The sequence below is a fragment of the Calidris pugnax genome, unplaced genomic scaffold, assembly GCF_001431845.1.
Source record: "Calidris pugnax isolate Ruff unplaced genomic scaffold, ASM143184v1 scaffold54, whole genome shotgun sequence".
In the NCBI taxonomy this organism is placed as follows: Eukaryota; Metazoa; Chordata; class Aves; order Charadriiformes; family Scolopacidae; genus Calidris; species Calidris pugnax.
In genome coordinates, this window is record NW_015090864.1 from 1,776,726 (window position 1) to 1,799,476 (window position 22,751).

Consider the following 22,751-nt stretch of genomic DNA (forward strand, 5'->3'; position numbering starts at 1 on the left):
CCCCTTTGAATTACAACATCCCTGCTTTTAGGCTTTCCAGCTTTTGGAGAGAATGCTGGAGAGGACAGATTTCTCTAGAAAGCTGGTTTTGTGAAAAATGTATCACCTCTTTGAGGTGGAGTTGCTGTGTATTTTTTTTTTTTTTTTTTTGTCCTGCAGCTTCAAGGGGGGGGGGTGGAGGAGAGAGACGCTGTCCAGAGCCTGGCAACAGTTTGTGTGTGTGTGTGTGTAGTAACTGAGGTGTGTAGCGTGTGTCCCATGGCAGCGATCTGAGGGGGGAGGTAAAGGAGGGACCCGAAAGCGCGGGGCTCAGTTGTGCTGCAGTGCTCTGGGGTGTACAGCCAGCGTGTCGGAGCAGCCTGTGCTTCCCCAGTTGGCCTGTGTCGCTGGGAGGAAGGCAGGCAGGCAGGGAATGGCTGGTGGCAACATCTCTGCAGGTTTGTCTCGCAATGGGGTGAGGGGTTTATGTGGGTTTTGTTGGTCAGGAGAGATGCCGGGTGGCTGGAGCAGTGTGGATATTTTAGAAAGCTGGAAAACAATCCAGCAAAGCAGTTTCTGCAGGGTGATACTTGCTTATGTTGCTGTAGTTTAAACTAAGTGTAATGATTTATTCACCTGATAGCACCCAGCCTTTCAAGTGATCGCGTATCGTGAGCGCCTGACAAAACCAGAGTTCTCCAAACACAATCTGACCACCAGCTTCTTCTAATAGGGACAATGAAGAGAGAGTTACAAAGTGGATGGGAAACTTGGGAATACTTGCTGTGATCTTTTCGCTGAGAAATGTACTAACTTCTCAAGCAGGTAGTAAATCCCCTTTCGTTTCTTTTTAGAAACAGTTTAGATCAGTTGAATGGCATTATGACAGTGTTTGCTCGAGTCTGTAATCTTGAAGACATCTACTTAGGGCTTGAAAATCACAAAGTGAGGAGCAGGTGAAGTGGAAGAAGTAGCTTTATATCTAATCTTCTAAGTCTAGTAAAACTAAGATACGAGTCCCTATATAACAATATATAGTGTATACTGATCCTCCTGCAGCTGATTAAAAAAAAAAAAATCTATTTGGCCACGTATGCTGGTTTGTAACTTCAAAGAATTTGTTTTTACATAACTGATACGTAATTGATAATTTCAGTAATTTTTTTTCTGTTTAAAAATATATTGGGAAAGACATTTTGATTGAGTGGAGTTTAAACTACTAGATAGTCCGTCTGTTAAAAGGAATCTGGAAAGATATTTTGCAACTTCAGTTGGAATTTTATATTCCTAAACAAAAAGGTTTCTACTCAGAGTATGTTAATACCAATAATCCTGTTTTACAGCCACGTGTATTTGAAGGGACATAACCTCCAAACCACGCAGTGAAGTTACCTTTGGATTAGTTGACTCTAAAGTCAGCAGAAGTTCAGTTAAAAACTCCTTACCTGTTTGTTTTAGTCCCTTGTGTTTCCCTGCTCTGCCAGGAGATAATGGAGTGTGACACGTGGTAGGAATTGTAAGTGGAGGTGAATATAGAGAGGTACATGGTGTTAAGTTCCCTTTTATTTCCGTGGAGCCTGCAATGAACGTGACTTTGTTATTTGGATACTTAAATATGTATTTGCTGTGTAGATATTTTAAGTGTTATAGGCTTTTTAGTCCTAGATGTGTTAAAGCAGCTGTCTTTGGCCACCTTTGGAAAAACTTTCCTTTAGCAGCCCCAAATTTGAACTTTTGGATAATGACGTGTTGCAGCTGAGTTGTGTTCTCTGTTTTTAAAGCTGGCAACTTCATATCAATGTTTCACGAAGGGTGATTTTTAATTGGGAATTAGGGTTTTATGGCTTTTATTAAAAAAAAAAAAAAAATCCTCTGAAACTCCAGAGTTAGGGCAGGAGGCCTCAGTGCTTTTTGCATGCAAAAGTACTTGGAAATAGTAGGACTTTGTCCAAAGTACTCGTGGCTTTGGACCACAGCTAGAGTTTCTAGATCTCTGAAATCTATAATTAAAATCAATGTAGATAACTTTTTTTAATAGTTTAAATTCGTTGCAGATCAGGGCTTTCTTTCTAAACTACCTGCTGGCAAATTATTCCTTATTTTTTTCCAATTAATAAAGCGAGAATTGCAGGAAGCGGGGAGGTTACAAATTTGAATTTCTGAAATAACTGCCTTGAGGGAGGCTGAAATTATGATAATTGCACATCTGTAGCCACAGTTCCCAGTGGATAAATCCATATCACATGCTTTCCCAAGTGCTTACTGTGCTTAATTTCTTGTCATGGATGTTCTGGGTTTTAATATAAAAGTTGTAGAAATGTTCTGTGGGTTTTTTTGTTGGTGGTGGTTTTTGGTTTGTGGTTGTTTTTTTTTTAGCTGAGGAAGATCACAGAGGTACTGGGGTACTGTTTCAGGGATAATGTTTCATAGAGGCAGAATTGAGGAACAGATTGATTCTGGAACTTGTAAACCCTCAGGTAGTGTAGGTAGAAGCTTTTAGGCTTTCCTCATGATCTCCTTACAATATTAAGGTAATGTTTCAAATGGACTTCTTTTATCTGGAGGATTCGATGTACCGTAGTGTGTAGAACTGCAAAACCTGTGACTTTTCCATGGTTGCATCAGTGTGTGTACACGTGTACGCTGCGTCTCTCTGGAAGTGCAATATAAATCCACTTGAAGATACTACTGTTTGTATTACTCTGAAAAGCAGGCGTTCAGATTAGCAAAATTCACATTAATCAGTGAGAAATAGTTCAAAGTTGAGTTTTGTATTTCCTATGGCTTCTATTTAATGAGCGCAAGAATCAGATTATGGAAGAGTGTGTGCATGTACACATGGAAAACGTTATCCCTGTCTTCACCATGGGACAGGATATTTTGGGACAGGATATTTTGGGGCAGAAGACACCAAAATTAGTAGGGTGAGTATAGACATGCTGAGAGGGCTCACTGTTTGCAAGGTTCATTTAAAGTTTCTAGTGTTAACTTTAAGAAGCATTGATGGGAAGGTGAGTGGACATTATACTCCGAGAAATACCAGGGGGATTGTTTTTTTTTTTCAGGTTATTGAATGGTTACATTGTTGGGGTGTCTGTTATTCCTCAGGTCAGCTTTGAACCCTCCTTCAAATCCAGTGAAACTGGGGGTGAGGTGGAGGGATGGAGGGATGGATGGATGGATGGATGTCTTGGGGGTAATGAATTTCAGTTTATGCCATGGAAGCTGACAGCTCCATGGAGGAGAGATCCTGATCAGTGTCCTCACAGGGAGAAAGGGCTTCTGCACGATTTTAAGAGTTTGGAGTGGGTGCTTATCCTGTCATGTTACAGTGGGCTCTCAGCTGGTGTCCATGAGGGTGAGCATGGAGGGACTGGGGAGATGGAGAGGATGCGGTGAGGAAGCTGCTGCTGTTGGGATGAGCTTGGGATAGGGCATGAACCTGTAGGAAGCAGGTCATCCGTCTTCCCTGCTGATGGAACAACTTGTTTCCTTCTGCTGTTGAGCTGTGGTCCTTCGTCCTTTTGTTTAAGAGTTCTTTTTGAACCATATCAGAAGAAAATAAAGCCATTTACAATTTGAGGGCATGGTATTAAAGTACTCAATGAGAACATTTAATTTTTTTTTTAAATTATCTTTAATTTAATGCAATGCAAGCTGGCAGCGCTTCTTGAAGTGAAGCACTGGCTTCTACTAAAGCTCTAATGTAGCACCCTCATATCCTGAAGATATCCCACACGGCCTTTCTAGGAATGAATTATTTACCAGTTGTGCAATAAGCATGTGTTTTATCAACCCCTGAAAGCTTAGTGACAACCACAGAAAGTTACCATTGAAAACTCATTTTATTCCTGAAAGAGGGTGTATTTGCTGGAGCACAGAGGTAGCTCTCTTACCTTTTTTGAACAGCTGTGTAAATTGTAAGCTTCAGTTGCACTCTTACACAGGTTGTGAAGCCTAATGCAACACCTGGAATGCTTTGAAAGTTTCCCATGATTTGAAGTAGTTCCTATTTTGTGATATAATTGGATTGTTGCTTGGGGTTTGGGATATCAACTAATGCTGTGTGAAACCCATTTCTAAAGTTGTGCATAGTTACGTTGTGTCACAGAGGTAGTGATTAGCCAAATCATAGATGGGTTTCATTAAGTTTGCTTTGACAGACGAGCAGCTAATAAATCACAAATAGTTAAGAGATCAGTAAAGGTTAGCAGCTTAGACAAACACTGACTGAACAGATCATCAGGGGAGATGTAAAGATATTACTGATCATCCCGTCTTGAAAGGAAACTGTGTGTAATAAAATTAGCATCTAGGAGCAGTTGCGTGTACCTGAGTCATTTCATTGCAGAGCCCACTATTTTAGGTTAAATACAAGGAGCCACCTGTGGCAGCTTGATAATCTGCTTTTCAATATGGGGACTATAGGAGGTTATACTGTAACATGTTAATAGATGTACAGAGACATAGGAAAAGATTTCAGAATCAGCATGTTATACTTGGGGCTCTGATGGGAACATGCTTTTGTCACACCTGGTTTTGGATAGCAATGTGTGACGGGAGCCAGCCTTGCCTTTACTGTTGAGACAAGCTCTGAGTCTGAAGATGGAGCAGAGCCCTTAAATGGGTGCAGTCCCAGGTATTTGAGGATTGTTTGTCCTGTTATGCGATGGGGATGGATGTGTGTTGGTGAGCAGGATCATGGGCTGAGCGTACATACTGGTGTGGTAGATGTGGACCTGATGGACCTGATCCCTGTGGGATGTATCTATGTTACGGGATCAAGCTGAAGAGAGGAGTTTCCAGAGAGGCAGCTGCCTCTGCCTGCCTGATCTTAGGTGCAGCCCAGCGCAGCTGCCTTACCCATTCTGGGACTCCATGTGACCCGTGGTCAGCAGCTCTTGGATCTGCTGAGCTGTTCCCTCATGTGGCATCTCACAGCAGCAAAGCAACGTCACCGTTGTTCTGCAAATGTGTGAGACGTAGGTGGTACTGGAGGAGTTGGGGGGGGTGTGACGTGGAGAGGTGGTGGGAGGAGCAATGAGGGGTAGCTAGAAAAGGGTTCCATGCATAATAAGTACAACTTTGAAGGACCTGGTGATCATTGTTTGTTTTTTTTTTTATTATGCTTTTAAATAGGTGAAGTCTGTCCTTAAGAATCTAAATTTCTGCTTACATGGCAATGCTGCATACTTCAGAGAAGAGAACTTGTACACTGATAACAAGGACATGGTCAAACAAAGTGCTGCCCCTGGTCTTTACGAGTCACAGGTGAGTCCAAAAAAACCTAATGTAGTTAAACAGCAGTAAATACTTGTATGATACGTTGGTTTTTCTAACTGAATGTATTGAATAACCACATAACCAAAACCCCATTACGAGTCACAGGTGAGTCCAAAAAAAACCTCATGTAGGTAAACAGCAGTAAATACTTGTATGATATGTTGGTTTTTCTAACTGGATGTATTGAATAACCACATAACCAAAACCCCTCAGCACCTGAAGAGACTGCTACGTTACAGTTGGAGGAGCTTTCACTATTATTTTGTGTCAGTCCAGGTCAGCAACCCTCTATTCATGGAAGTCAGCAGTTCCTCATGCAGTCTGGCTTTGAGTGCCTCTTGTCAAGGGCATTTGTGAGACTTACCACACAGTCTTGTGAAGAACAACTGCTGGGATTTACCATGGACAAAAAAAAAATATCTTTCATTGTATTAAATGAATGTATTTAGATGCTTGTGTTTAAAACAAAAGAAATGGCCCAGTAGCCCATGAGTGTTCTTAATGGTAACTGGGCTATAGATCCCATATATTGAACAAGCATCTCATAAATGTACTTCTTCCCTGCCTTCTTCCCTCCCACCCTACCTTAAGTGGTTCTTTTTTATATGATTTTGACCCAACTGTCTACGAGAAGTCTGACAGACTTGATTCCTTTTTCTCAGGAAAAAAAAATCTTAATTTTTTTGACTGCTGAAAAGGAACATTTCCCTTTGCTGCTGCAACCAGCCTTTTTGATGATATGAAGTAGGGATTTAGAAGGAAGTCTGCAGTAATCTGCCATTCTTATGGTTTTGTCCCTGATATTAAGAGATCTCTGAATAAGTGGCCTATTTTTCTCCCCTGGTTTTAGTTTTTGACATATCCCTGTCGCCTGTGTACTTCTGCTGGTTAGCTTCCTGGCTAACCCAAGATGACAATTTATAGAATTCTGATTTATTTTATATTTTCTTCACCCTCTGGTTTCAGAAAGTTCATAGCAGTGTATCCTGAATGGGTTAACCTGTTTCAGTGTGCCATAGGTTGGGATGGCTGTAGATAGGAGTTACTAGAAGTCTGAAGTCAGAAAACAATACTTTTTCTTGTGCTTGCTTTATCTTGCCAAGAAAACCAAGAAATAAACAGGAAATATTTATCCTGCCAAGAAATCGGAGACGAATACACTCTGTATAGCAGTAATAACACTGTGCAGTGCTGTCATTTACTGTCCTTATGATAGATGTTTATAAAAAGCAGCTGCAAGCAATGCTCTGTAGCAGTGAATTCCTGCAGTTTTAGGGTAACTGACCTAGGCTGATACTTAATTTAGCTTAAATGCTTTTTGGCAAATCAGGAACTTTGTCAGACGGGACTTCGTGTAAATAAATTCTTCTGATTATATAATGGAAAAAATATTTAGCTCTGATTACATCGTTTTTTAGCTTATGATATATCTTTTCAGAAAATTGATAGTCTGATACAAGCTGTAGACTGTTTTTAACCTCCAAACAGGAGGACAGTGAAGCCCTATTGAGGTTTTCTAGCCTGTCCCCTCTAATGCTGTAGTTCAGCAGGGTACCCCAGATACACATAACAGAACTGCAGATGTTTCTTACAATTGTCATAATGTAATGGCCTCTCTGAAAGTCCCTAAAACTCCTCCCAGTCTGCTTGAGGGGCCTTCACTGCTCTGTCAGAAGCTATTACCATTGCAGAATAGATGGTGACAGGCTGGAACTGTTTCCAGCACTTAGCTGGACAGCACAAGAATCAAAACATTTCCAGTAATGACAAATAATATTTGAGTCTTCTGCTGTAGTCACAGCGCTGTGAGATCTTTGGCCAGAGGATTTTCAGAAGGTCACAGATCTCTGTCTCCCAGCTGCCCATCTCAAGCTGGGGTGGTGGTGGGACAGAAACTTCTCCCCGTGGAAAATTTGTCTCGTGTCTGTGTCTGAAAGCACAGTGATGGACGCTGGCACTTCTGTGCAGCCAAAGTCAGAGATTCATAGAATGGTTAGAGTTGGAAGGGATGGTGGTGGTGGGACAGAAACTTCTCCCTGGGGAAAATTTGTCTCGTGTCTGTGCCTGAAAGCACAGTGAGGGACACTGGCACTTCTGTGCATCCAAAGTCAGAGAATCATAGAATGGTTAGAGTTGGAAGGGATCTTGAAGATCATTGAGTTCCACCCCCCCTGCCATGGGCAGAGACACCTCCCACCAGACCAGGATGCTCCAAGCCCCATCTCATCTGGCCTTGAACCCCTCCAGGGATGGGGCAGCCACAGCAAAGAATTTCTTTCTGGTATCTCATCAAAATTTCCCCTCTTTCAGTTTAAAACCGTTACCCCTTCTCCTGTTGCTCCCCTCCCTGATCCAGAGTCCCTCTCCATCTCTCCTGTTGGCCCCTTTAGGTACTGGAAAGCTGCTATAAGGTCTCCCCGGAGCCTCCTCTTCTCCAGGTCCCTTCCAACCTCAGCTGTTCCGAGATTTTTGCCGTGCAGGATTCTCTGTTCCCATTAAAATTGACTGTTTATCAAGCCTTTCACTGTGATCTGTAGATTTCATCTGCCTCTGTGTCACCTGGCAGTTGTCCTGGCTTGGCATTTGGCTGGGGAGCTGGGAGGGAAAGCCTTCCTTGAGGTCTTTTCCCTCGCTGCTGGAGAGAAACCATCTATGTAATGACAACAAATCCTTAGCACAGGGCCTGGAGGAAGCAGAAGCACAAAGGAACCGGGTACCAAAAAGTGAGTTCGGTGTGTTCTGGAGCACAGGATTCACGTCACAGGTCCCATAACAATATCAGGGCCTAATGGCTTTGTCACTATCTAGTTTCGTGTATATTTATAGTTGAAACATGAGCATTATACTGAGGAAGTTCTACTCATGTATTTCTCTTCAAAATAAACTTTGGAAGAGCTTCTAAATACAAAGAACTGCTTGAAGCTTTTGGAAATGGTGAAGTCTTTTGGTAAATGCTTCTTATTTGCTTACTCCTCTGTTGTGATGAGCTTCTTGCAGAAGTTAAAAGCCCTCTGCACGCATTTGAAGATAAGATGTGACTTAATAACAGTGTTAGATGTCTTGGAAAAGAGAGTGTTGTTTTGTATGCAGGGAGAAAGTTTAGTACATAAACATTTCCATTTTACATGAAAGAACAGAAGCTGTGTCTTTTTGTGCTTTGAAAGAAAAATCGAGATAATGTATCTAGGTTTTAGAAGTGGTAAGTTTTTTGTTGTTTTGGGAGGCAATTCATTAAGAGCAGCGACTTTACCTTAATTTGCAGAGTGGAAAGAGTGAAGTAAAGGTCCTACTGAAGACTGTAGGAGTAGTCATTTGATTTTTTTATGTATATATATATATATTTATTGGTTGGTTTTTTTTTTTTGGAGACAGCATTTCATTCATTGATTTTTATATTTTTTTTAAGGTTGAAGCTCTGAGTGAAACACTGTGCCTCTGCAGGCAGCCCTTTCTTTGCAAAGCTGTTATGACTATCTGAAATTCAGTGAAGAACTTTGAAACTAAAGCAAACTGTAGGAGACAAGACACAGTTTTATCCCTTTTTAATTGTAACTCCTTAGTAGTTCATATGAAGAGCACTTGAGAAGAGCTTCTCATTTTTATTATTATTATTTTTAATTCTGTTTAACTGGGTGGAATGACAGACTCCATTGTTTTGGAAGTGCTGAGTGACGAGGCTGTGTCCAGGGTACATGAAGTACCTCCTCTCCTGATCTTTAGTCACATTGTCCTGCACAACTCCCATTAGCGCTGATTAATGGCTCTGAAAATAAAAGATAAATCCATTAGTTACAGATCCTATTTTTAATCGATGCAGAAGTATTTTATGCTCCAGCCAAGGAGTATAACTTATCTCTGTGTGTTGCTTCCTAGTGAGCTAAACAACAGCAGGGCCTGGGCATTGGCATGTGCTTGTTGATGCTGCTAAATTGTTGCTAGAATTGTGGCCTTGGGCAGCTACTGCTTTCCTAAGGGATACTTGTGGGGGGGTCAGGAGTCATTTGTAGCAGATAATTTGGGTATCCCTCTCCCCCTCTTCTCCAGGGGAAGCGTTTACTTGTATCACATGAGCACTGTCGTGCCACTTTGTTGTTGTTATCTCTTATTTAGTCATATAGGTATTGATAGTTCATTTGATTTTTTTATGTATATATATATATATTTATTGGTTGGTTTTTTTTTTTGGAGACAGCATTTCATTCATTGATTTTTATATTTTTTTTAAGGTTGAAGCTCTGAGTGAAACACTGTGCCTCTGCAGGCAGCCCTTTCTTTGCAAAGCTGTTATGACTATCTGAAATTCAGTGAAGAACTTTGAAACTAAAGCAAACTGTAGGAGACAAGACACAGTTTTATCCCTTTTTAATTGTAACTCCTTAGTAGTTCATATGAAGAGCACTTGAGAAGAGCTTCTAATTTTTATTATTATTATTATTATTTTTAATTCTGTTTAACTGGGTGGAATGACAGACTCCATTGTTTTGGAAGTGCTGAGTGACGAGGCTGTGTCCAGGGTACATGAAGTACCTCCTCTCCTGATCTTTAGTCACATTGTCCTGCACAACTCCCATTAGCGCTGATTAATGGCTCTGAAAATAAAAGATAAATCCATTAGTTACAGATCCTATTTTTAATCGATGCAGAAGTATTTTATGCTCCAGCCAAGGAGTATAACTTATCTCTGTGTGTTGCTTCCTAGTGAGCTAAACAACAGCAGGGCCTGGGCATTGGCATGTGCTTGTTGATGCTGCTAAATTGTTGCTAGAATTGTGGCCTTGGGCAGCTACTGCTTTCCTAAGGGATACTTGTGGGGGGGTCAGGAGTCATTTGTAGCAGATAATTTGGGTATCCCTCTCCCCCTCTTCTCCAGGGGAAGCCTTTACTTGTATCACATGAGCACTGTCGCGCCACTTTGTTGTTGTTATCTCTTATTTAGTCATATAGGTATTGATAGTGTGTTCATATGGAATGTTACAGAATATGCATCTCACCTCTACAGCGTCTTTGCTTGGGCTCTTTGTTGGAATATTTTGGTTTTTTCGTGTTCATATGGAATGTTACAGAATATGCCTCTCGCCTCTACAGTGTCATAGTAACTCTAATTCTGTTATTTAATAGAGATTTGTTTGGATGTGTAAGACAAGTTTATAACAAAGTGATAAGCCCTCAGTGTAAACTTTTTTTTTATTTAAATTCAAAAACTTCCCTAAAGGGTTGTTCTTTCCTGCTCGTGGAAGGAGCACACTTGACCCAGGTAATGTTTCTTTACTCCCTTTTTCAGACAAGACCCAGGAAGGGAGAAGGCCACACCTGTGCTGGGCTGTCTTAGTGTATCCAGAGGGGTGAGCACTGTTATGATCCTCTCTCTTTTACCACCTTTGTAAGACCACAACTGGATACTGTGCCCAGTTTGGGGCTCCCCAGTACAAGAAGGCTACTGGAGTGAGTCCTACGGGTGTGTGCAGCTGCCTTATGGGAGGTTACAGAGGAGGGAGGTCCAGAGTATTTTCAGGATTATTTCCCCCCTCCCCCTGCTTTTAAACCAGGAAGAAAAGGTGAGAACCAGGTGAGAACCCACCACTTTCTCCTTTTCCCAGGGAGAAAGTGGGTGGGTTCTCAAAACTCATCCGGGCAACTTTCTGAGCAGCCTGGTCTAAGTGGGTCTGCTCTGAGCAGGACATTAGGCTGGATGACCCCCGAGGTCCCTTCCAACTCAAAGCAGGTTTCTGATGTTCTACTTGAGCCTTTATCAATCACAGACTCTGTTGTGGCAATTCCTAGTTGAGATACCTCGTGAGGTACAGTTCCCCATGTGTCATAGATCTCCTATTATTTATTCTTTGAGTAAATAGTTTATCTATAATAGTCTTTTTTTGGACCGGTACTTAAAGACAGATTGGTTATTTTTTATGCAGATTTTGCGTGTGAAGTTTACAGATCTCCCTTCCTGCTTACCATGGGCTCTTTGTTGGAATATTTTGGTTTTTCAGGGATATAGCAGGGATAATTGCTCTCCCTTTGTTTTCTCAGAAGGGATGTGTATGCCTCTGATGTGTGCGTTTCCAGTCAGATAGACTAGAAGATTCTGAGCTTGTGACATGCAAACACCTACAATGTGTAGAGAATTCCTATTATTGTATAGTAAGTAATTTTTGTTGTTTACTTATTTATTTTTAGGAGATGCATACATTTGTCAGATTTGGACTTCTTGAAGGCAGGAAAGGGAACAAGTTTTAGACTGTATCCTTCTGTCACACCTACGTTTGATTATTATATTTATTTAGCTCAAGATATAAAAGGAAGGATTTGCCTTATTGCCTTTACTGCTTATTTACCTCTAATGTTAAATATGTTCCCTTCTCTTTTTGACATAGGTAAATAGCAAGAAACAAAAAATGGACACTCAATTATTTTCCCCGTTATTAGGACCCATTACTAGTACCCCACCTCCGCTGGAATCTTCCCGTCTGTTTAGTGACTGGGCAGCATGTGGAGAGGATATTGGCTCAAAAACTTCCTTTCAAGACTGCACAAAGAAAAGGTATGAGCATTCTTGGGATAATCTTCCAGTGCTGGTCTGAAACACACAGATTTTTATGGAGTAGAACAACTGGGATTCTGGATCTCTTTAGGCAGCCTTTACGGGATAACTAGAAATTCAATTTTTTTTTGCTGTAAATAGTTATTTTAGAGGTGGTGAAGAAAAGGTAGCGGGTCTGTGTGTATATAGATAGGATAACTAGAAATTCAATTTTTTTTTTGCTGTAAATAGTTATTTTAAAGGTTGTGAAGAAAAGGTAGCGGGTCTGTGTGTATATAGGGGATAACTAGAAATTCAATTTTTTTTTGCTGTAAATAGTTATTTTAGAGGTGGTGAAGAAAAGGTAGCGGGTCTGTGTGTATATAGATGTGTGTGTTTACACGTGAAAACATTTGAAAATTTGGAAAGAATGCTTCATTTAGGGAAGGAAATGGGAAACTGCTATTTGTAATTGAAAACGTAAAGGAAAAAACCACTCTCCTTCTGTGCCTCCCATCCCTCAGCACCGAAGCTCATAATGGCCCTGCTTGATAATGCAGAATATTTCCTGGAATGTGAAAAATGCAGAGAGAGCCAGACACAGGTCGAGTGGAAGTGGTACCTCTGCTGCTGAAAGCATAAATGTGTGTGCAACTACTCCTGAAAATACGCCAGCCTACGGTCTTGTTGTGCCCTTGATAGAATGCACTCGAGTTCCATTTTATATAAAAAAAAAAATAATGCTATTTTCGATGCTGAATGAATGCAAAAGGTATTTTTACTTGAATCATGAAACATTTTTATTCCCCTGGAGAAATCTACTGTGCTCAAGTCTTGACTATTGCAGGCATTTCTGATCATCCAGTCTTAATAATGCAGTCAAATTATTAAAGGTATGGAGAAGGGCAACGAGGCTGGTCAGGGGTTTGAAAGCTTCCATGTAAATAAAGCTCCTCTTGGGTTTTGATAAGTCAGTTCTGCAGAGGAATGATTTCTACAAAATCATGAACGATACAAAGATTGTGAGGAATAAAAGAAAATGTTATTTTCGATGCTGAATGAATGCGAAAGGTATTTTTACTTGAATCATGAAACATTAAAAAATAATGCTATTTTCGATGCTGAATGAATGCAAAAGGTATTTTTACTTGAATCATGAAACATTTTTATTCCCCTGGAGAAATCTACTGTGCTCAAGTCTTGACTATTGCAGGCATTTCTGATCGCAGGAGTTTGAAAGCTTCCATGTAAATAAAGCTACTCTTGGGTTTTGATAAGTCAGCTCTGCAGAGGAATGATTTCTACAAAATCATGAACGATACAAAGATTGTGAGGAACAGGGAATGATTATTTCACAGTCTAGAAACTGGGGGATACTCACTGAAATAATTGGTTTTCTCCTTCATATTAGTAATTTTATAGCTTGTGTGCAGTAATTGAAAATAGTTTCTATTTCACCCTTAGAAATAAGTAAACAGTGATTTCGTATTAAGCTTCCCACTCTCTTCTTTCTGTCTTAATGCCAAGTGCTGGCAACGTAATACTGGAGGGGAGTGTGTGTTGGTACATCCTGACACAGCAGCTTTTGACACTGACCACGATGCTGTTAGCATTTCTAATTTCAATCTCATTGCATTTTTTATCACTTGCCTAAGAAGAAAGAGGAAGTTTGAGGTGGGGAGAAATGGTAGATCACTGGTTCACAAGGTGCTGAAAGGTAACAGTTAAGGAAGACACATTCCTTGCAAAGAAGCTAAATGCTATTATCTTTTTTTTTTTTTTGCTAGTCTTCCCTGGGAACTGTCACAGAGGGTGTTTACTTTAAATATATATATTTTTTTAATAAAAAAAATCTTATAGCTTTAGTATTAGCTGTAAGTGCTACTTTTGACCTCTGAGTGGCAATCCACTCATTAAAATACACAATCTCTTCTTAAAAGCAGCCTTAAGGTTACTGCAAGGTAGCTTTAAAAAACCCCAAAAGTTGATTCAAAGAATTAAACAACTAAATGGTACTTGTCTGTTAATGAAAATCCATCTGCACACCCATTCTGAGACTGCAAGTATACACTAGTCCTTAAGGTTAAAAAAAATAAATAAGGAAAATCTAAACATTTAATCTTAATTTCATCTAATCTGTAAAATTTGCTTGAGCAGTTTTAGACTCACTGCTGTCCTGTGCTGCTTCTTGCCTGGATTATATTTTTGATTAGTCCACTCAGCTTCCTGCTGCCCTGTCTGCAGTTCTAAAACAGCCAGTAATTTATTTAGTTTTTAATTTCCATTCTACATTGTAGATTGAGTCGAATCTCTCCCTTGCTGAAAATCATGTAGATGCAAGCTTTCATCTGTGATCTCCAGTTAGTTGCAGAAACTGGAAGTAAATAATAGAGGTAGTTATAAGACAAAACATGATAGATCTTAAAAGGCAGTAACACCTAAGTGGCTGATTTTCACTGTGGCAGGTGATTAACAAGGTGACAGCCTTAATAGTTTATCCCAGGTTTTATAGCCTTAGTTAATCAAGTGGCAAAATGAGGGTGAGCAGTTAAGTGGCAGCATTAGCAGAGGATGGAGTTGTTTGGATAAGCTGACACCAGGGAAGCCTGAGAGGTCTTCAGGGACTCTGAAAGGATCAGCTGAATGAGAATATGATAATGAGTGAAATTTATTGATGCAAAACAGTGTGTGTTAGAGGGAAGGATCTCTTAAGAGTGAGATTGTTGTGTTTTAATTAACTTCTGATTGAGAGTTAGGTGTCATTATAGACAACTCTGTAAAGATCATCTCCTATTGCACCTGAAGTAAAAGATAAAATTTGGGCTTGTGAAAGAGTAGTGATGGTTGAACACCTTTGGTATTCACCAGGAATATTTAATAAAGTTTTGTCCAAGTCCTTTCTAAAAGGGCATTAAAGAGTGGTTCAGTTTAAGTATATCTTAACCTAGGGATTTTTGAGATTAAAGCATTATTTCTTGAATTATTGAAGTAGATAAACTATTGAAGTAGATTTTGAAAAGTTTGATCCCTTTTACTCTCTAAAGGAGACAGTCAAGATTTGAAGAAATGCCTATAAAGTACTTATAGGCATTTCTTACAGGGAGAGATGTCTATATATGTTTACTGGGAATATATTAAATTCAGAACACTTAGGTGCTAAAGTTAATGAAAGGTTTAATGCTTTACTTTTCCTTCTACCTGTTTTGTTAAGGAGAAAAAGACTTTTATTTATCTAGACTTTCTTGTTTTTCAGGGCACCAATAAATCTTTCTTATTCTGGCAATGGCCCTGATATGTTTGGGCTAGTGTCAAGCATTTTAGAGGAGCCAAACAAGCCAGAACCAGTCACAGATTGGTAAGTTTGTTCTGAAAGTTCTTACATGTTGCATATTTGGTTTTTTTACATCCTTTGTTACACAGATGTGATACACATTTTTAATTATTTCACAGAGTTGGGTAACGAAGAGCTTATAAATCCTCTTGAAATATAGAAATGTTTTTCTTCAATTGTCAGTAAAAATCAACAAACAGTTAAAAATGTAAATTTACTAAAGTCTTTCATCAGCCTACAGCATTTGGGGCAGGGGGGAAAAATCTCATTTTAACCAGTAGGGAGTTGACTAAATAGTGGTAAATCTAAAATATTTAATAAATCCAAAGAAACTCTCCAGTTCTGAATATACATATTATAAATATTAGAGAACAGCATTGGCAGCCAGATTTCACATAGCATTTACTCAACTGCAGCAGGAATATTTCTCCCTCCTTATATTCTGGAGGAGGACTGTGTGTGGTTAGCCCAGAATGGGATGAGGAAACATGGTGGGGGGAATAATCATGATAACATGAACTGTTTTGACGTAAGAAATGCTTAAAATCATTTACAGGAGCTTTGTTTAACTTTGTTCTAGGAATTCTCTTTCAAGATTGTTTCCACCAATGTGGGCACCTGATCTTGGAAGCAACGGTGATTTCTCAGGGCTTTCATCTAAGCACTCTGTTGAAAGTAAGGATTTTTCAAACCTCCTGGGCACCCAGAATTGCCATCAGGAACATCTACAGAAGCCTCACGATGTGGAGATGTTACACAGAGGTTTGGAAGATCTTCATCTCATAGAGTCTTGGCTTTCCCCATCTGGCCCTTGTGCTCAACCTGATAATATTCTGAAGAACGGTTATCCTGAAAATTCCTCTTTGCAAAATAACAATACAATTCACCAAGAAGGGTTTTCATTTCAAAATGGAGAATATAATTTGTGCAGTTACGACCACGTGAAGTTAAATGGAGACTTTGAAAAACTCTGCTCCAATTTTAGCACTTTTTCCTCTCAGAACAGAATGAAAGAAGGCAGTAATAGTCAGAAAGACTATTGGAGAACTGAAAAAGCAAGAGGCAAAGCTCTGAAAAGTGATGCTCAAGAACAAACTAAGTATTCCCCGGAGCTTTCCAATCAGCCTGTTGATGACTCTTGGGATAAAATGTCCCAGAACAACCACTTGTTTTCTAAAAGATATGAAAACTTCACAGCTGCTCAAAAATTGCAGCCAACTGTTCATCCATCGCTCTATTTTTTCAATCAAAGCCCTAAAGAAAGTAATTTTTCTGGAGGGGCAAACAGAAAACCACAGGAAACCCATGTGCAAAACGGTCGTCATGGCTTTACTTTGGGGGATGCTCTGAACAATAATGACTTTAAGATCCATGTTAGTCCTAAAGAATGCTCTCAGAAAGGATCTGAATATGATTTATCTGTAAAAAATGTTATGCAAAACGGGAGTTACTCGTCGTACCACGGACGTATGTGGCTGGATGGGAAAATTGTGAGTCCCACATCTGCATCCGATGTCCCGTATGGAAAGCAAGGGGTGACAAGTCCACAGTCATCTTCAGGGGTTTCAACCATGTCTGGTGGTTCTCCCACCCATCAGGCTCTTACACCATCTTCTTACTACTCCCAGATCTTACCTGTCCTCCCTTCAAGGAAAGACGGAAGGTTACAAATATCAAATGGGTTTTCTAATAATTTGGGAGTTTCTAGTTTTAACTCTGAAAATCAGAAACAAATAAAACCCGTTGGGCGATCCCAGCGCGAGTCGTTGACTAACAAAGAGGGGCAATACCCTAAATTCCCCATTAATTTCTCATCTGACTGGTTAACGCAGCAGAACGGTGTAAGTGAAGATTCTGAAAAATACCACAGATTTCCAAAAAAGCAAATCCAAGAAAACAGTAATAAAGATGATAGAAGAGGCAGAAAGAATTGGATTCCTCATTTTGGGAATACAACCCCAAACCGGCAGCAGTTCAGTATGTTCCGAAAAAACCACGAACAGAATGGTGGGAGCGTGTCAGACTTCCTCAATCCTTCTCTTTTCCCTCCTTTCCCCCTAATGTCTGATTTTAAGCAAAATCCCAACTTTCCTCCATTTAATCCCCACCTGCTTTCATCAGCAAATAATTTCAATTTTCCTCCATCGCCGTTTCCGTTCTCAGAACTTGTCGATCTTTTACATTACGATGATTTTAACCCCTTGAATCCCTTCATCAACGATCTCTTTTGTGGGGAAATCCCTGCACCATATTTTGCCTTTTCCACACCGTTTAACAAGTACAGACCTCCAAGAAACCGCAGCGGCCCCGCTAACGAGCTTCATACCCGCCTGGAGGAGTGTTATGAGCAGTGGAGAGCTTTGGAGAAAGAGAGAAAAAAGGTAAAAACTTCCTGTTGAAGCTGGTGATTGCGTGAAACAACATATGTGGTCAATTAAAGATCATTAACTAATTGTTATTAATTCAGTAGGCCTTCGTTACGACTCTAGAGCCAGCAGCCATGTATGATGATACAACAGGGCACTCACTGCCACGGGTGGTTTTTAAAGTCCTGGTGTTTTATTCACCTTAATGCTTTAAATGTTCATATTGCACAGTTTGGGTAGATCCATCTCTTTTCTGGTCCCAAACTCCTTGTCTCCAATTAAATCTTTAACTCAAGTAGTACAAACCCGAGCTCTCCTTTTCCCTGCTCAACCATTTAAGGAGAGAAAATTTCCTGGAATGATTTGGTTTTTTGCTTTTGTTGTTTGGATTTTTATTATTTTTTTTTTTACTATCAGTGATATAGTGGTGTCTTTCCCTTCTCTTTTTTTTCTTCTTTTACTAAATATTTGTTTTAGTAAAAAAGAAAGTAGTAATCAATCCTGGGCACCCTGTACACAGCTGTAGGGAAAACCTGCAGTATTTTGAATATGTGTGACTTCTCCCAAAGGAAGGTTCAATTTATCCTCTTCTTGTTACAGTTCTTCTTCTCTTTTTTTCTTCTTTTACTAAATAGTTGTTTCAGTAAAAAAAAATAGTAATCAGTCCTGGGCACCCTGTACATAGCTGTAGGGAAAATCTGCAGTATTTTGAATGTGTGTGACTTCTCCCAAATAAGGTTCAATTTATCCTCTTCTTGTTACAGTTGTTTTCCTACCTCAGACTCTCTTGCTAAGAGCTGTTGTCAGGGAAGGGTCATGCTACTGGTAAAGGTCTTACACCTCAGAATGAAAGTTCTGTGCTCAAAAAGGAGCAGGAGATGCTTTACCAAGAGCCAAATCTCTACGTCAGGTCTCAGAAACTAGGTTGTCCGTGATCCATGGTCCTAATTGTACACTGAGTACCTGTCTGCTTCTTCTGTGCTGGAGAAGACTCCTGGTCATTGGAGAAAGAAACAGATATTGGACCAAACTGGATCTCTGGAGAGCTTGTTAAATCCAGCTTAACCCTGATGCACTTCAGATACAATTTATGCTGCTGTTATCACCAGTTTCTTTTATTAATAATCATAATTTGTAACGTTTCAGAGATGCAGGGAGAGGCATGCAGTTTAAATTCCTGGGGTACTGGATAAGAATGTCTTTGCCTACCTCTGTGTCCAAGATTGGTTCTAAGTGTTGCCACTGAGCGTTGTATGCTGAGGAAGAGCTGAATTGGAGAAATATTCTTATTTTTACAGGATCTGGTTGTTTTTTACTATCAGTGATATAGTGGTGTCTTTCTCTTCTTCTCTTTTTTTCTTCTTTTACTAAATAGTTGTTTCAGTAAAAAAAAATAGTAATCAGTCCTGGGCACCCTGTACATAGCTGTAGGGAAAATCTGCAGTATTTTGAATGTGTGTGACTTCTCCCAAATAAGGTTCAATTTATCCTCTTCTTGTTACAGTTGTTTTCCTACCTCAGACTCTCTTGCTAAGAGCTGTTGTCAGGGAAGGGTCATGCTACTGGTAAAGGTCTTACACCTCAGAATGAAAGTTCTGTGCTCAAAAAGGAGCAGGAGATGCTTTACCAAGAGCCAAATCTCTACGTCAGGTCTCAGAAACTAGGTTGTCCGTGATCCATGGTCCTAATTGTACACTGAGTACCTGTCTGCTTCTTCTGTGCTGGAGAAGACTCCTGGTCATTGGAGAAAGAAACAGATATTGGACCAAACTGGATCTCTGGAGAGCTTGTTAAATCCAGCTTAACCCTGATGCACTTCAGATACAATTTATGCTGCTGTTATCACCAGTTTCTTTTATTAATAATCATAATTTGTAACGTTTCAGAGATGCAGGGAGAGGCATGCAGTTTAAATTCCTGGGGTACTGGATAAGAATGTCTTTGCCTACCTCTGTGTCCAAGATTGGTTCTAAGTGTTGCCACTGAGCGTTGTATGCTGAGGAAGAGCTGAATTGGAGAAATATTCTTATTTTTACAGGATCTGGTTGTCCATTTAGACAGGTATTTTGGAACGTTTTTCAGCAAATGCACTCAGAAGTAAAGATAGGAAATGCGCTTCTAATGTATTTGAAAATTCTAAACCACCCCAAAAATAGGAATTGAAATATTGTACTAATTTCAAACATTGACAACAGCTATTTCTTTCCCTTCCAGACTGAGGCTGACCTTGCAAGGAACTTTCCAGGAAAGCGCGTATCCAGCTCCAACACCACTCCCGTGTCCCGACTTCCTGCCAACCCATCACGCGTTGATCGTTTGATTGTCGACCAGTTACGAGAACAAGCCAGGGTGAGAGCTGTAATTCCTGCCTTTCTCTTTGCTTTTACCTTTGTTTGTTTGTTTGTTTGTTTCAGGGAGATGTAGCAATTTTGGTGTTTTCAATCTATCTGGCAGGTGCTCACGTTGATAGGAAAAATGGAAAGGCTTCGTGGTGCCCCTGTGCACGGGAACATCTCCGCTACCTTGGAACACCACATGGAAGCCATTCACGTAACGCAGGCCAGGCGTAAGGATGAGATCGTTAATGCTGCTAATCCACAGAGACAAGGGGCACCACGATATAATAACGAGAAAGGTAACTCCTTTCCATTTTTGTAGATTTAAAATCTTTATTAAGAGGTTTAATTGTGAAAATGTGCCATTGGAAATACACAGATCTGAAATACGCAGCAATTATTGCAACTTCAAGAAAGTTTGTAAATCTAAACCTGTCTCTTTTAAAAAGACTTTAAATTACTTTAAGAGATCTTTTTTCCTTTTCTGTTTTTCTGTTCCTACTTTAAACACTTTGAAATGTTCTCCTCTTGACTGACAAAACTCTAAAAACAGTTCAGTGATACTATATAACGAGTAGTTGTCCTAAAAGTAAAAATGTACTTGTTCTTAAACAAGTTGAATTTCTTTTTTTTAAGTAGTATTGCTACTTTTTCCTCCCTCCCTCCTTCCTTCCCTCCCTCCTTTCCTTTTCTAGCTAACACTTGCAAGAGAAGGAAGATAACTGGTGGAATTCAACCAGTGTGGTACCAGGGCACAGTGGTGGCTATTACTTTTAGTAGCACGCTTTGGTACTAGTGATGGATTGAACAGAGAACTGTAAAAACTGTTCAGTGATACTATATAACGAGTAGTTGTCCTAAAAGTAAAAATGTACTTGTTCTTAAACAAGTTGAATTTCTTTTTTTTAAGTAGTATTGCTACTTTTTCCTCCCTCCCTCCTTCCTTCCCTCCCTCCTTTCCTTTTCTAGCTAACACTTGCAAGAGAAGGAAGATAACTGGTGGAATTCAACCAGTGTGGTACCAGGGCACAGTGGTGGCTGTTACTTTTAGTAGCACGCTTTGGTACTAGTGATGGATTGAAGAAATAGACAGAATTTTTTTAATGTATTAATATTTCCAGGCTTGTTTAACCTGCAGTGTGTTATTCTGTTGCAGATGTTCTGGCTCTGGCAGCTGCCATTAGGGATTTGGCTGGGTCCACACGCAGGGCTCGTACCGCTCTATGGTGTGCGTTGCAGATGACTTTGCCAAAAACCTCTTCCGGCGATCCGGTGAAACGAGACGTCGTTGAAAGGGCATTGCAAGAGCTTTGTCCTGCAAACCCAAGCACAGAAGAAAAAAGCAGTGAAAACAAAGGAAGCGAAAAAGAAAAACCTGAGGAAGCCATGAGGATTCTGGAATAATAGCAAATAATAATAATAGTAACAATAATAAAAGGGAGGCAGAAGGCTGAGGACTGGGAGGGAAGGGCCGAGCGCCCTGCTTAGTGCCATGGAAGGTGTTTTTGATGGGTTATCCACGAGCAAAAGGGTTAATATTGCTGATCAGTGCTGCACTTCTACTACTGTGATTCTGGTGTTGAGAGACACATCTTGTGATAGTGTTAATGCAATTTTAATATTGCTGGTATCGCAATGTCTGCTGCGTAAGAATTTTATCGTTAAGAGGAACTAAACAATAGCTGAGCATTTCCTTGTGTGCTTCTCCAAAAGCTACGTATCAGCTGTGAGTCAAGCCATGACCCGAGAAACCAGAGTGTGGTTAAACTTAATTCTCCTTTCTTTGTTGTTCATGATGCGATTTAGCATACTTTAAAAAAAAAAAAAAATCCAATTGAAAGGTATTTCATAGTTGTTCAGGGGGTTTTTGCACCGCTACGTAGTTCTTTGAAGTGCCAAAGTGATCACTAAGTAGTTTGTGTCCCATCTTGCATCCCATCCACACTCCTGGAATGTTGTTGTGACAGGGAGTCGGGTCATTCAGGTTGTTGTGGACAAGAATAATCAGTGTTTCATGTTGGTTGCGTGAGATGCTTGGGCAATTTTGCTGCCAATTCAGTTTGTAGCTAAACCAGGCTAAACCGAGCTTTTTCTATAGCATAGTCTGTTTAAAATTTTCCAGTTTAAAAAAAAAAAAAAAAAAAAGGATTTTGTAGACTTGCAGTAAGTACTGCACTGAAGTACACGTTAGCAGGTGATACAAAATTGTCACTCAGGATTAGAAATTAGATTTATTGATTCCTTAGTGGGTTAAAAACCAGTAACTATATAACATAGTATGCACTTAAAATAAAATAAAATAAATTATAGTTTGTTATTAATGTAAGTTCATGGTACTATAATTTTCAGAAACATTCCATATTTATTTTAATGTGTTTATTGAATGTTTATTTAAAATTCTATTTTAGTAATATAAAGTTGAATATTTTGCCAAATCTTCCGAATAATCAGATTTAATGATTTACTCAGGAAATATGTATATTATTATATAAATATACACGGTATATAGAGATTTTTTGGGGGGAAGGGATGTTTGCAAAATATTTACACAAAGCTAACTATATACTAGGTTACCAAAGCTGTTTAACTGATTAATTTTTTGCATGGAGAATTTAATATATTTAATTGCTGTTAACTAGTCTCCATTCTGTGGCTTAGACAATCAGAAGTGTCATGTGTTGGTGTGAATGTGTGGGGTGAGAATTAGAAAAGAATGAGTAATTCAAGTTTTGTTCTTAGGGCACTTATAAATATTTTAATGCTTTAACAACTGTCTTACTGTTACAAGATCTCTTAACATGTGCTAATAATTGCAGTTCTTAAGTATCAGTGTATTAATGAATGGCTTTGGAGAGCAGTTCTTATTTTAAAAGTGAATTCCACTGGGGATATGAGCAATGTTTGAAGATTTTTATGTTCCGTAGCGTTCGATGTTG

At 39.6% G+C, this 22,751-nt stretch overlaps 1 protein-coding gene across 1 annotated transcript in view; it reads left to right on the forward strand.

The window, feature by feature from the left end:
- Positions 1 to 21,975, forward strand: part of LOC106889678 (uncharacterized protein C17orf104 homolog) — a 22,514-nt gene extending 539 nt beyond the window's left edge. Inside the window, exons 2-9 of the mRNA XM_014944901.1 lie at positions 713 to 804; positions 5,119 to 5,250; positions 11,637 to 11,803; positions 15,036 to 15,137; positions 15,694 to 17,494; positions 19,694 to 19,828; positions 19,934 to 20,114; positions 20,972 to 21,975. Of these exons, the coding sequence (XP_014800387.1) occupies positions 5,209 to 5,250; positions 11,637 to 11,803; positions 15,036 to 15,137; positions 15,694 to 17,494; positions 19,694 to 19,828; positions 19,934 to 20,114; positions 20,972 to 21,219 (2,676 nt within the window). The 5' untranslated portion in view covers positions 713 to 804; positions 5,119 to 5,208 and the 3' untranslated portion in view covers positions 21,220 to 21,975. The remainder of the gene's footprint in view (positions 1 to 712; positions 805 to 5,118; positions 5,251 to 11,636; positions 11,804 to 15,035; positions 15,138 to 15,693; positions 17,495 to 19,693; positions 19,829 to 19,933; positions 20,115 to 20,971) is intronic.
- Positions 21,976 to 22,751: the final 776 nt, after the last annotated feature.